The sequence below is a fragment of the Heloderma suspectum genome, chromosome 2 (genome assembly GCF_057233095.1).
Source record: "Heloderma suspectum isolate Gila_16-S chromosome 2, 16-S_ref, whole genome shotgun sequence".
NCBI classification, from domain to species: Eukaryota; Metazoa; Chordata; class Lepidosauria; order Squamata; family Helodermatidae; genus Heloderma; species Heloderma suspectum.
Genome location: NC_139459.1, coordinates 370,228,540 through 370,241,348, shown reverse-complemented (window position 1 = coordinate 370,241,348; position 12,809 = coordinate 370,228,540). Strand labels below are relative to the sequence as shown.

The 12,809-nt window shown below is 46.7% G+C and overlaps 1 protein-coding gene across 6 annotated transcripts in view; it reads left to right on the top strand.

The window, feature by feature from the left end:
• The first annotated feature begins 1,358 nt into the window (after positions 1–1,358).
• Positions 1,359–12,809, top strand: part of LOC146356039 (uncharacterized) — a 28,276-nt gene continuing 16,825 nt past the window's right edge. For 2 of the 6 annotated variants that reach the window (XM_084831410.1, XM_084831405.1), the window contains exons 1-2: positions 1,359–1,485; positions 11,197–12,033. In XM_084831410.1, coding sequence (XP_084687536.1) covers positions 1,462–1,485; positions 11,197–12,033 — 861 coding nt within the window. In that variant the 5' untranslated portion in view covers positions 1,359–1,461. Of the gene's footprint in view, positions 1,563–3,505; positions 3,811–10,854; positions 12,034–12,809 lie in introns of those variants that run through there. The other 4 variants (XM_084831406.1, XM_084831408.1, XM_084831409.1 and 1 more) reach the window with 4 other exon arrangements.

Here is a 12,809-nt window from a genome sequence, read left to right as displayed (position 1 = left end):
TTGGGAAGTGGTGGGCTCTCCTTCGTCGGAAGCAAACGTTGGATGGCTTATTGGTCAGGGATGCTGTAGGTGCAAGATCTTTGCACTCAGCAGGGAGTTGGACTAAATGAACTCCAAGGCCCCTTCGAACTTCATAATTCTAGGATTCTCAGAATGAACTATGTCTTCACAGGCCTGGATGCTTAATTCCCTCCCTCTTGCAGGAGCACAACACAGCCTGCTATATCTGTATCCACAGGGCTGTTCTCTAGAGACCTGCAGCAACAGACAGTCATTGTGTGTGTTTTCAGTGGTGCAGCTAGGTAATTTTAGATCCCAGACTTGAGGGAGCAATCCTATGGTCCCTGGGCAAGTGCCCCAGGGACCAGATAGCTCAGAAAACCCCTTCAGACAGTGCTCCAATCTCAGGAGGCATCGAAGATCTGATCCTTGCAACTGGCGTGGAGAGAACTGCGCCAGCTGCCTCTCCGAGGTCAGAAAATTGACCTTGGAGAGGGGGGATAGGGGGCATTCCAGTGGGTGAGGAGGGGACCTGAGAGGCCAGGATATGATTTATCCTAAGTCTCCTCCAGCCTCCTTCCCTCCCACTCCAAAGCACCCTTGATAGACGGGCTGAAAAACCTGCCTAGCAAAAATGAAGGGGATAGGAGGAGGGGGAGGCAAAGATAGCCTCTGCTGCTCCTCCTACCCTGCCAGGTTGAGCCTGGCACCGCATAAGAATCTCAGAAGACTCTGAGTTCGTGGGCTTCCAAGCAGAGAGGATGGGTTGCGCCCTAAATTGCCTTATGGCCCCCCTTTAGATGGTCATGTGCATTATTTCAGTTGTGAAGCACCGGAATAACCGTTCTCTAAACTGCTTCCACGTTCCTGATATATTAGAAATACAACAGCAACAACAAAACGGTTTTTACAAAAAGAAAACCCTCTCTGAGCATGTGCAGTTTTGCTTTTTGAACCCTTCAATTGTAGCACCGTCGTCGTGGCTGTAGGAAGAAAATGGAGTTTGCTGCTGCACTTGCCACTCTCTGGGTGCTTACTTGCCCCCCCCCCCCCGTGGGCTATGGGTCCCTGGACATTTGCCCCAAGGCCAACCCTAGCTGCACCACAGAATACTGGCCAAGGCAAAAGAATAACATTAAAAAGAACAAACTGCGGTCCTCATTAACTTGGAAAAGGAACATCACATCTTTGACCCTTCTGTGAGCCCCTGCAGCTCTATCTGCGTCCTCATGCAAACCCTTCTAAACATCTGAAGTTCTCAGACTATCACAAGCCCGCGGGGGAGGGGCGGGGGAGCCGAGAAATGCTGCAGGATTTGCATTCCCCCGGCACTTATTACTTCCGGTCCTCTCTAGGACTCCTAATTCGACAGTTTAACCCTTAGAACATCACAGCTGATTGCAGGAACGGTGATTCTGTCTGGGAGAAGCGACATATACAAAACCGGAGCTACGGACACAGATGAGGTTCCAGGATCCTAGAGGGGTGTGTGTTTTTTTATCTTCTTCTTCATCCGGCCGCAATCCTGTGTCTTTCTCATTTGGCAGGCAGACATGTAAAGGGTGAGTGGAGGCCCTCTGAGCGCATGCAGAGTGCATTCCCTTGGGGAGTGGTTGTATTTTGAGTGGTAGAGCGCCTGCTTTGCATGTAGAAGATCCCAGGTTCAATCCCTGGCATCTCCCGGTAGGGCCAGGAGTGGAGGCCCTCTGAGCGCATGCAGAGTGCATTCCCTTGGGGAGTGGTTGTATTTGAGTGGTAGAGCGCCTGCTTTGCATGTAGAAGATCCCAGGTTCAATCCCTGGCATCTCCCGGTAGGGCCAGGAGTGGAGGCCCTCTGAGCATATGCAGAGTGTGTTCCCTACCTTTGCATGCAGAAGGTCTCCAGGAAGGTAGGGTTAGGAGAGACCCTGGAGAGTTGCCGCCAGTCAGTGTAGACAATACTGGGCTAGATGGACCAATGGCTTGACTCTGTATAAAGCAATTTTCTGTTTTCCATACTGCCAGACAGGGCTTCAGTCCCTTTAAAAATAGCGTGACCTGATGTGATAAGCAGAAGTTCAGCAGGTGAAGGGTTTTCCCCTGCTTAAATGTCTGTCGTGCAGCTGTGGTAGGCACAGGAGCACTGCTAGGAAAGAAATTTGGCAGCCCCTCTTTGGCCTTCATGTGTCTTAATCCTAGCTATGTTCTGGTGTGTGAGGTACACTGCACGTGCACAGGAGCACTGCCATTGTTACTTTACAGTGTAGCAAGAGAACAAAGGGCAGTGCTAAGCCCTGGTAGCCTCTGATGTGTTAAGCTCAGTCGGGGATATTTATAGAGTAAGCCCTGAACTACAACTGGGCCTTAGGATGTCCTGGTCCTCTGCCATGTATTTCAACAATTTATTTAAATAGATTTCTATCTTACTTTTGTTTTCAAAGAAGAAACTCAAGGAAACAATAAAATATAGATACATTAACACCAAATCCACCAAATGCATTAAACAGCCATCAGAAAATACCAACATCATAAAAACAAAAATCCAAAATCAACAGAAGCGTATCAAAGAAACAAAAAACCAAAGTGAAGACACAGAGGAAGGGCTGTAAAGTTTAATACTGGCATCTTGAATTGAGCCCTGAAACAACTAGGAAGCCATTGGAGGAACAACTAGGTAACCATTAGTCCAAAACGCTGGACTTGGTTTTATCAAGAGTCCCAGCCAAACCACTGGCAGATGCAGTGGTTTTCTGCTGATGCTGTCACCCAAAATTCCTGACCACATCTTTATCCTTATGTATTGATTTCAGGGAAAAATGATATCCCATTGTTCTATCCCACAGCTCCTTCCAAGGCATTTAACAACAGCAGTACAATAAAGGAATAACAAATTAAATGATAAAGATTAGTGTGGCATAAAGACAAACACATCGAGCAAACATTAAAATGTTATGAACCACTCTGGGGAAAAATCCGTTGAAGGACAGTATCTAAATGCATAAAATGAACAGGGAGGGGTCAAGCTAGGCATTCTGTAAACCGAAACCTTGAAACAAACACCAGTCTTCACTAGATGAAAAACCCCAACAAAGAATAGCCCAAAGGGGCTATTCAGGACAATCTCTCCTCACCTCCAAGTCCAAGTAATACAATTTCTGCCTTTTGACTGGGAGCAGCCCCAATGAACTCAATAGGACTTCCTTCTGAGTAGACATAGTCAGTTTATTTATATGCTGCATTCCCCACAGATACATGGTGCTCAAAGAGGTGCACAGAAAAAAGACAATTTAAATACCATCATAGCACAGCCACCATAATACACGATAAAAATTATATTACCACTACAGTGTCACACTGGCAGTTCAGCAAATCACAGTTCATTTCTTAAAGCCTATATCAAAGTTTAAATGGGTATAAAACATGTACAGTGACTACCCTGGCCCTAGTGTGCTGCAGATGTGCTGGACTACAACTCCCATTATCCCTATCCAGCATGCTGGCTGATAATAATGGGAGTTGTAGTCCAGCACAACTGCAGTGCCCTACGTTGGGAGAGGCTGAGGTACAGGGTTGTGCTGATAGACATGTAGAGCTCTGTCTGTTTCCCTGCAAAGCACACTAAGGGTTACACTGTACATGCTCTGGTTCCTAGAGAGGCCTAGATATACCTATACATGGTGTTGTGGGGAGGTGGGGGAATATAAATTAGCGGGGGCCTCTTCCTGTTCTGGCCCTGCCTCCCCTCATTTGGAGGAAACTGCCAGAACAACAGGACGATGCTCACCTGAGCGGGTGGGGCTGACAGATCAGTGCACCGGGGCTCAGTGTGCTGTGAGTTATGTGCGGTTCAGCGGAAGTGGGATTTTAAAAAGGCAAATGTGGTGCAGAGTGACGGGGCTAAACTGTGTTGTGAACAAGGTGCTGCCAGTCTAACACCCCCAGTCATCTTCCAGTTCAATTCACTTTGGACCCAGATCTCCCACAGGAACATCTCATAGGAATGTTTCTTATGTATATCTGTGCTTCCTCCACCTATTGTGGTAGGCACAAGGTTTTTTTTTTTAAGTATTACTTTCCCCTCCGTAATTTGTTAGCCTTTAAGGTGCCACAAGGCTGCGTAATGATTTCCAGAGGGTAGCCGTGTTAGTCTCTTGCCACAAAAACAACACAGAGTCTTGTGTCACCTTAAAGACTGACAAATTTATTTTGGCATAAGCTTTTGTGGCTGTTAGTGTTTAAGGTGTCACAAGACTCTGTGTTGTTTTTGCTACATGACTGGGTTGTTTTTGCGCTACAAGGCTATGTGTTATTTTTGCTGTAAGTATCTGCATTGTTTTTGCTGCAACAGACTAACATCCCTACATCTCTGATGCTAAATTTGTATCATTGCATCTATGTAATTTGATACCATTGGCCCTGGGAGGGGGGGGGATTTGAAACAGGATACTTGTGATGTTGCAATTCTTTTCAAAATCCCCTCTGTTAATAGATACCATAGTTGCACCATGACACCATATGCAGGCCTTGTTAAATTTGACAAAGGGTCCAGGATGAGGAAATTAGCAGAGGTGCCTTCCGGATGGGATTATGAAGGTAGACAAAATGTTTATCAGATGAACTTAGCAAGGTCTCTAGGTGAATGGATGCAAATATGATGATAATGCTAATAGTGTGTAGTGCAATTTATATAAATATGCATATGTCACCTTCTGGCCTCATAGAGACAATGGTTAGAGTGTTGGACTAGGTCTGGAGAGGCCCTGGCTCAAATCCCCACTCAACCACAAAGCTCACTTTGTGATCTTGGGCCAGTCACTCACGGCCGGCCTAACTTACCCCACAGGGTTGTTGTGAGGACAAAATGGCTGCATGGGGACATCGTGTATGCTGCTCTGAAGTACTTGGGGGAGATAAAAGTGTAATACATTCAACAATTTAAGTGTTTCAGGATGCACTTCTATACAGACACAGCTGGGAGCAAGCCCCGCTGAGCTTCCGGGCAGACCTTCATAGGAATGCAGTGTGTGTAAAGTGCTGTGCATAGAATAGGTGCTTCCCTCCCATAATAGCTCACAGTCTGGTTAATAGACTCTAATAAGACATGATACAAAAGGGAAAAGGGAGCGGGAGGGAAGAGGAAAATAAACAGAAATGCATACATAACATTACCATAGTTGTTAAGCAATGGAATGGCTACTGGAGGAGGCTGTTCTAGAAGAGAAGAACCCAAATAGTATTTAGTCCTGGATAAACTGAAAGAAAGAATAAACTGAATAAACTGAAAGAAAGCCCCTTCATGGATTACTGCCTTGTTGTGGCGAAGGGGCTTGCATAACTCAGTGAAGCCATAAGCTATGCCGTGCAGGGCCACCCAAGATGGACAGGTCATGGCAGAGAGTTCTGACAAAATGTGGTCCACTGGAGAAGGAAATGGCAACCCACTCCAGTATTCTTGCCAAGAAAACCCCATGGAACGTATCACAAGGCTAAAAGAGATGACACCGGAAGATGAGCCCCTCAGGTCGGAAGGTGTCCAATATGCTACTGGGGAAGAGCAGAGGGCATTTCCAAGTAGCACCAGAAAGAGTGAAGCGGCTGGGCCAAAGCTGAAAGGACACTCAGCTGTGGATGTGTCTGGTGGTGAAAAGAAAATCCGATGCTGTAAAGAACAATATTGTTTAGGAACCTGGAATGTCAGATCAATGAATCAAGGTAAGTTGGAGGTGGTCAAACATGAGATGGCAAGATTGAACATCGACATCTTGGGAATCAGCGAACTAAAATGGACAGGCATGGGCGAATTTAATTCAGGTGACCATCATATCTACTATTGTGGGCAAGAATCCCTTAGAAGAAATGGAGTAGCACTCATAGTCAACAAAAGGGTGGGAAAAGCAGTACTGGGGTACAATCTTAAAAACGATAGAATGATCTCAGTACGAATCCAAGGCAAACCATTCAACATCACAGTAATTCAACTCTATGCCCCAACCACTGATGCCGAAGAAGCTGAGGTTGATCGGTTCTATGAAGACCTACAACACCTTCTAGAACTAACACCAAAAAAAGATGTCCTCTTCATCATAGGGGATTGGAATGCTAAAGTAGGAAGTCAAGAAATCACCGGGATAACAGGCAGGCATGGCCTTGGTGTACAAAATGAAGCAGGACAAAGGCTAATAGAGTTTTGCCAAGAGAACATGCTGATCATAGCAAACACTCTTTTCCAACAGCACAAGAGACGACTCTACACATGGACATCACCAGATGGTTAATATCGAAATCAGATTGATTATGTCCTTTGCAGCCAAAGATGGAGAAGCTCTATACAGTCAGTCAAAACAAGACCTGGAGCTGACTGTGGCTCAGATCATGAGCTTCTTGTTGCAAAATTTCGGCTTAAATTGAAGAACGTAGGGAAAGCCACTAAACCATTCAGGTATGACCTAAATCATATCCCTTATGAATACACAGTGGAGGTGAGGAATAGATTTCAGGGATTAGACCTGATAGACAGAGTGCCTGAGGAACTATGGACAGAGGTCCATAACATTGTTCAGGAGGCAGCAACGAAATCCATCCCAAAGAAAAAGAAATGCAAGAAAGCCAAGTGGCTGTCTGATGAGGCTTTACAAGTAGCTGAGGAAAGAAGGGAAGCGAAAAGCAAGGGAGAAAGGGGAAGATATATCCAACTGAATGCAGAGTTCCAGAGAATAGCAAGGAGAGACAAGAAGGCCTTCTTAAATGAACAATGCAAAGAAATCGAGGAAAACAACAGAATGGGAAAGACTAGAGATCTCTTCAAGAAAATCGGAGATCTCAAGGGAACGTTTTGTGCAAAGACGGGCATGATAAAGGACAAAGAAGGCAGGGACCTAACAGAAGCAGCTGAGATTAAGAAGAGGTGGAAAGAATACACAGAAGAACTATACAGGAAAGATCTGAATGTCCCTGATAGCCATGAGAGTGCGGTCACTGAACTTGAGCCGGACATCCTAGAGAGTGAAGTCAAGTGGGCCTTAGGAAGCATTACTAACAACAAAGCTAGCGGAGATGACGGTATTCCAGCTGAGCTATTTAAAATCCTAAAAGATGATGCTGTTAAAGTGCTGCATTCAATATGCCAACAAATTTGGAACACTCAACAATGGCTGCAAGACTGGAAAAGGTCAGTTTACATTCCAATTCCAAAGAAGGGCAACGCCAAAGAGTGTTCAAACTACTGCACAATTGTGCTCATTTCACATGCCAGCAAGGTTATGCTCAAAATCCTACAAGCTAGGCTTCAGCAGTATGCAAACCGAGAACTACCGGAAGTACAAGCTGGGTTTCGAAGAGGCAGAGGAACTAGAGATCAAATCACCAACATTCGCTGGATCATGGAGAAAGCAAGAGAATTCCAGAAAAACGTCTATTTCTGCTTCATTGACTACGCTAAAGCCTTTGATTGTGTGGATCACAACAAACTGTGGCAAATTCTTAAAGTGATGGGAGTGCCAGACCACCTTACCTGTCTCCTGAGAAACCTGTACGACGGTCAAGAAGCAACAGTAAGAACCAGACATGGAACAACCGATTGGTTCAAAATTGGGAAAGGAGTACGACAAGGCTGCATATTGTCACCCTGCTTATTTAACTTATACGCAGAGTACGTCATGAGAAATGCCGGGTTGGATGAATCAGAGGTCGGAATTAAGATTGCCGGGAGAATTATCAACAACCTCCGATATGCAGACGATACCACCCTAATGGCAGAAAGCGAAGAGGATCTCAAGAGCCTCTTGTTGAGGGTGAAAGTGGAGAGTGCAAAAGCTGGCTTGAAACTCAACATTAAAAAAAACAAAGATCATGGCATCTGGCTGCATCACTTCCTGGCATAGAGACGGGGAAGAAATGGAAGCAGTGACAGATTTTACTTTCTTGGGCTCCAAGATCACTGCAGACGGTGACTGTAGCCATGAAATTAAAAGATGCTCGCTCCTTGGGAGGAAAGCTATGGCCAACCTAGACAGCACAGTAAGAAGCAGAGACATCACCTTGCCGACAAAGGTTCCTATAATCAAACCTCACAGAGAAGCCATTGTTCTTCATTACTGCTCCTGGGGTTAGCCTTCTTACTTATTTCTATCAATGTACCTGGTGCTTTACAGGATTTATAGGAAGAAAGGAAAAAATATAGGTCTCTGCTTGCAAGGCTCTTACAATCTATTTTTTTAACTAGTTGTATGACAGAAGGAAAAGGGAAAGGGGTTAAACTGAAGAGTTGAAAGAAAAGGCGAGTTTTGAGGAGGGATCTGATGGAGGATAGAGAAGAGGCACCATGCAGATAAAAATATAAATGATCCGAATAATAGAATTTTAGAATTGGAGGGGAACTTGGAGATCATCTAGTCCAACTCCTCACTCAGGGCAGGCTTCAGAGTGCAGGATGCAACTGCAGCATCTCTGCTAGATGGCTCCCCCTGCCCCCCACTTAAATACCTCCAGCCAAGGAGAGCCCAGCACCTCCTGAGATGGTCTCTTTCACTACACATGCTGCGAGGTGCTCTTCCTTTGTCAAATGCTCCTGTCCAGGTTGCCAGCCAGCCATACTGTTTCCCCCTCACTGTATGCCTTTCTTCCCCACCCCCCGCCCCTTCCGACAGATGCTCAGCAGCCACTGAGCATATTCAGGCCTCACTGTTTTTGATTATTCTCACCTCTCTCCCCTTAGGTCCCCCTCCCCGGGGTGTGTATGTGTTTCTGCAATCTTGTGTGTGGATGGTGCCATTTTGGCTATGTAAGGATCAGCACTCGGTCAATGAGCTTGCTGTTAGTATACAGAACGGGTTTTTAAAAATACATATCTCTTACTTTAATGACCAGAAGAGGCGGCACTAAAGTTAGTTTGTGTGATTTTTACCTTGGAGTCAATGAGCAGCTCGGGTTTAGCAAAGGTGTCATAGGGTGCAATCCTATGCACGTTTAGACAGAAAGGTCCTACAACTCTCCAGCCAGCAAATCGCCAGTTGTAGGACTTCTTTCTGTCTAAACGTGCATAGGATTATGCCCTAAATTACCTTGCAAATGAGCTGAGGCTTTTCAAACACTGCAGAGAATATCTGGAGATTTACCAAAGCAGCAGCAACCTTTAATCTAGCTGCACAAGTGAAACTTTCTTGGCTTTTCCGCTTTGATTAGGAAGAAAGTGACCAGAGAGGAAGAAAAGTTGAACGATTACATTTCAAAGTAGGGAAGGAAGGGAGATGAACCATTGCAACCTTTCTCAACCATGGGCCCCCACTTGGTTTTGGACTACAACTCCCGTCATCCCCACCAATGTGGACAAGGGTTATGGGAGTTGTAGCCCAACAACATCTGGGGGCTCAAGTTTGGGAAAAGCTGATTAAAACAGGGTTTCTCTTTCAGAATGCATTGTCAACAGTGGTGTAGCAGAACCAGGGCTCACAGGGAGACCGCACTGGTACTTTTTTATTAGCAGGGATGATGATGTTGTCTGGCACCTCCCTCAGGCCTCTCTGTTCCCTCTGAGCACAGCTGCAATCCCCACAGTAGCTGGTGGGGGGGAATGAATTTTCCCAGCAACAATATATAGTTCATTGTTGTAATGCGAAGTATTTGGGGGTGGCTTGGACTTGAATGGACAATGAAGACTTTACAGAAGACCTGGGGGGTGTTTCCACAACAATGAAAGGAGAAGTGAACGGAGGAGTACCAGATTTTTTAAAAAGGAGTCAGCTTTGCTGTGCTTTGGTCCCCGCAGACATCCACGCGCGAGTGCTCCACACCAGTAAAAATGGCTTCACAGAACATACTTCTCGGTGGGGGTGGGACTTGGAGTGAACGTCATCTGACTGGCAGGGGCTGCTCAGTCAATAAGAGAGGCTTCCCCCTCTCCTTGCCTTTCTCCTTTCCCCTGCATCTCCAGATGCACCAGAATTTCAGAAGCAAGCCTCACTGAGCACAATGGGAGTTACTTCTGAGTAGACACACATATGCTTGCGCTGGGAAACGGGAAACATCTTTTGTCTTGATAAAAATAACTCCTCTCTTTCTCTCCCCCCTCCTTGCACCTGCATTAAGTACTTTCTTAAAGTGACAGTCATTAAAAGAACGGGGTTCTCCCTGCCGAACAATCTCCTTCTCTCTCTCGCTCTCTCTCCCCTCCCACGCATTACTTACTTCGTTAAATAAACCATCAGTAGAGGAACACAGTGTTCTAGCTGCTATGCAGGATCAATGTAAGCAAGTGTAAAGTGATGCACATTGGGGCAAAAAATCCCAACTTCAAGTATAGCCTGATGGGATCTGAGCTAGCGGTGACTGACCAAGAAAGAGATCTTGGGGTTGTGGTGGACGGCTCAGTGAAGATGTCAACCCAGTGTGCGGCCGCTGTAAAAAAGGCAAACTCCATGTTAGGCATAATTTGAAAAGGGATTGAGAATAAAACGGCCAACATCATACTGGCGGGGGTTGGGGCACACAACGGCTATACTGCCAAGAACCTGACTTAAGGAAAAGAATCGGACCTTAAGCAGTCTCAGGAAATCCGGTTTTTCCGTGATAAGCTTGGGGTGGCTGCTGGGTGGCCACAATGTCATGTGCCCTGATGACCTCCAAACGCAGCCACCTCGGAGTAAATCACTCGTGGAGAAACCCCCTGCTCCTAGTAGAGGAAAACCTCTAGAACTGGTTTGTTGATATGGATCAACCCATCTGCCTGCAGTTTTGGACTCTCCTTCGGGGGCTATGGGGATTGTCAAGATGAATGCCTGCACTTCCAAATTTACCACTACACCACTGATTACCACTGACATACACTGACTGTATGTCTTGACCTGCATAACTATTCCAGTTTGTGTCTCTTTCCTTCAGGGAGTAAAAGCCCCTTTCTGGATGGCTGGAAATTTTGTCGCTTCCACGCCTTTAAGAGGAGCTCTTCAGATTTTGTGGGCATCTCCAATCGAGCCTGCTGTGTCACCTGGAGTAATTTACCTGACATCTAAAAATATGAAATGTGCCCCCTCCCCTTAAGAATTTCTGACTGGTGGCAAAACCTTCCATAGTGCCTCCCAGTGGTACACCCATGAAAGTGGAAGTCCCACATACCTTGGCTAAGAGTGACCTCTGTTCCATGAACCTCTCCGTTTAGCTACCCTTTGAGAAGGCTTGAAGAACTTGCTGTTGTAACATTTAAGACTCATTGTTCTTCTACAGTTGGGCTTGCCCACTCAAATGGACCTATTTCCTCCACCGTATGCAGACATTGCCTCCCGTTCAACACTGGCAGACAAAATGGCGACTGAACCGAGGGATGGAGGAGGCATGAGTTACTCTTTCCAGAATGTTCTAGAATGTGGAGCGAGCTCTGCCAGGAAAACAGTGGAGGACGCCCAATCAAGGCCTCTAGAAGCAGAAGCATTGGTTCCTCGTGTCATTCAGGTTGGGACCATTGGGGAGTTTCTAGGCTGGGTGGCCCCCCAAGACTTGACTCAAAGACCAGAGGAGGGGTTGGCCCAGTGCTGGGAAACCCAGTGGCAGGAGGTCTTGAAGGCAGTGCAGCCCCTTCCCTCTGGGTGGGGAAGCCAAGTGCAGTCGAAACCTGTGCTTTGGGACTCTTGCGAGGCAGTCACCAATAGCAACCAATGGCCTAGCGGACAAGGGGTTGCTCAGCTCCTGGTGGAAAACAGTGGAGACGTTCCACGGGCCTTGAGTGATCCAGGTGTTGTAGAGAACAGGACAGTGAAGGAAGCAGTCATGGGAGAGGATGCCGTCCACACCGAAGCACAACGCCGACGTTTCAGACAGTTCAGTTACCAGGAGGCCCAGAGCCCCCGAGAGGTGTGGAAGAGGCTACGGGAATTTTGCCAGTGGTGGCTGACACCAGAGAAACGCACCAAGGAGCAGATCTTGGAGCTGTTGATTTTGGAGCAGTTCCTGGCCATCCTACCCCAGGAAATGCAGAGCTGGGTTAAAGCCCGTTGTCCTCAGGTCTGTTCTCAGGCGGTGGCCTTGGCAGAAGAGTTTCTCCGAGGACAGCAACAAGAGGTGAAGGTAAGAGAGAGAACTGGATAATCCTGAAGGGGAGCCTCCCCGAACCAGCACCAGTTCACACAGTTGTTTTAGAGGGGGAACATTAAAGGGGAGAAATATATGAAGCTGCCTTATACTGTAGGGCTTGACAGCTGAAAAGAGCTGGCTTCCACCACCATATGTAGAATTAACTGCTGACAGACCAGATGGCTGCCAATTTGAGGGGGAAGCCTTGAGTCTCTCTTTCCAGGGTGTTTTAGAATGGGGAGTGAACACTAGCAGGAAAAGAGCAGAGAAAGCCAAAGCAAGATCTCTAGAAGTTGAAGGGGAAGTCATAGAATAATGGGCTCAAGTTGCAGGAAGCCAGATTCCGGCTGAACATCAGGAGAAACTTCTTGACTGTTAGAGCAATACGATAATGGAGCCAATGACCTGGGGAGGTGGTGGGCTCTCCCACACTAGAGACATTCAAGACAAGGCTGGACAGCCATCTGTCAGGGGTGCTTTGACTTGGATTCCTGCACTGAGCAGAGGGTTGGACTTGATGGTCTTGTAGGCCCCTTCCAACCCTACTATCCTATGATTCTATGATGGGCCCTCATGTCAACCAAGTCAGGACCACTGGGGAGTTTCTAGGCTTGGGGGACCCACCAGGATGAGGTGCTTCTGGTGGTTCCATGTGGACCTGTGGTCTGTTTGGAGTCTACTCAAAATAGAGCCCTCAGTGTGTCGACTCCCATTCTGCAGAACTCCCTGCCTGTTGATGTCAGGTAGGCACTGATGTTTGTTTTCTTTTT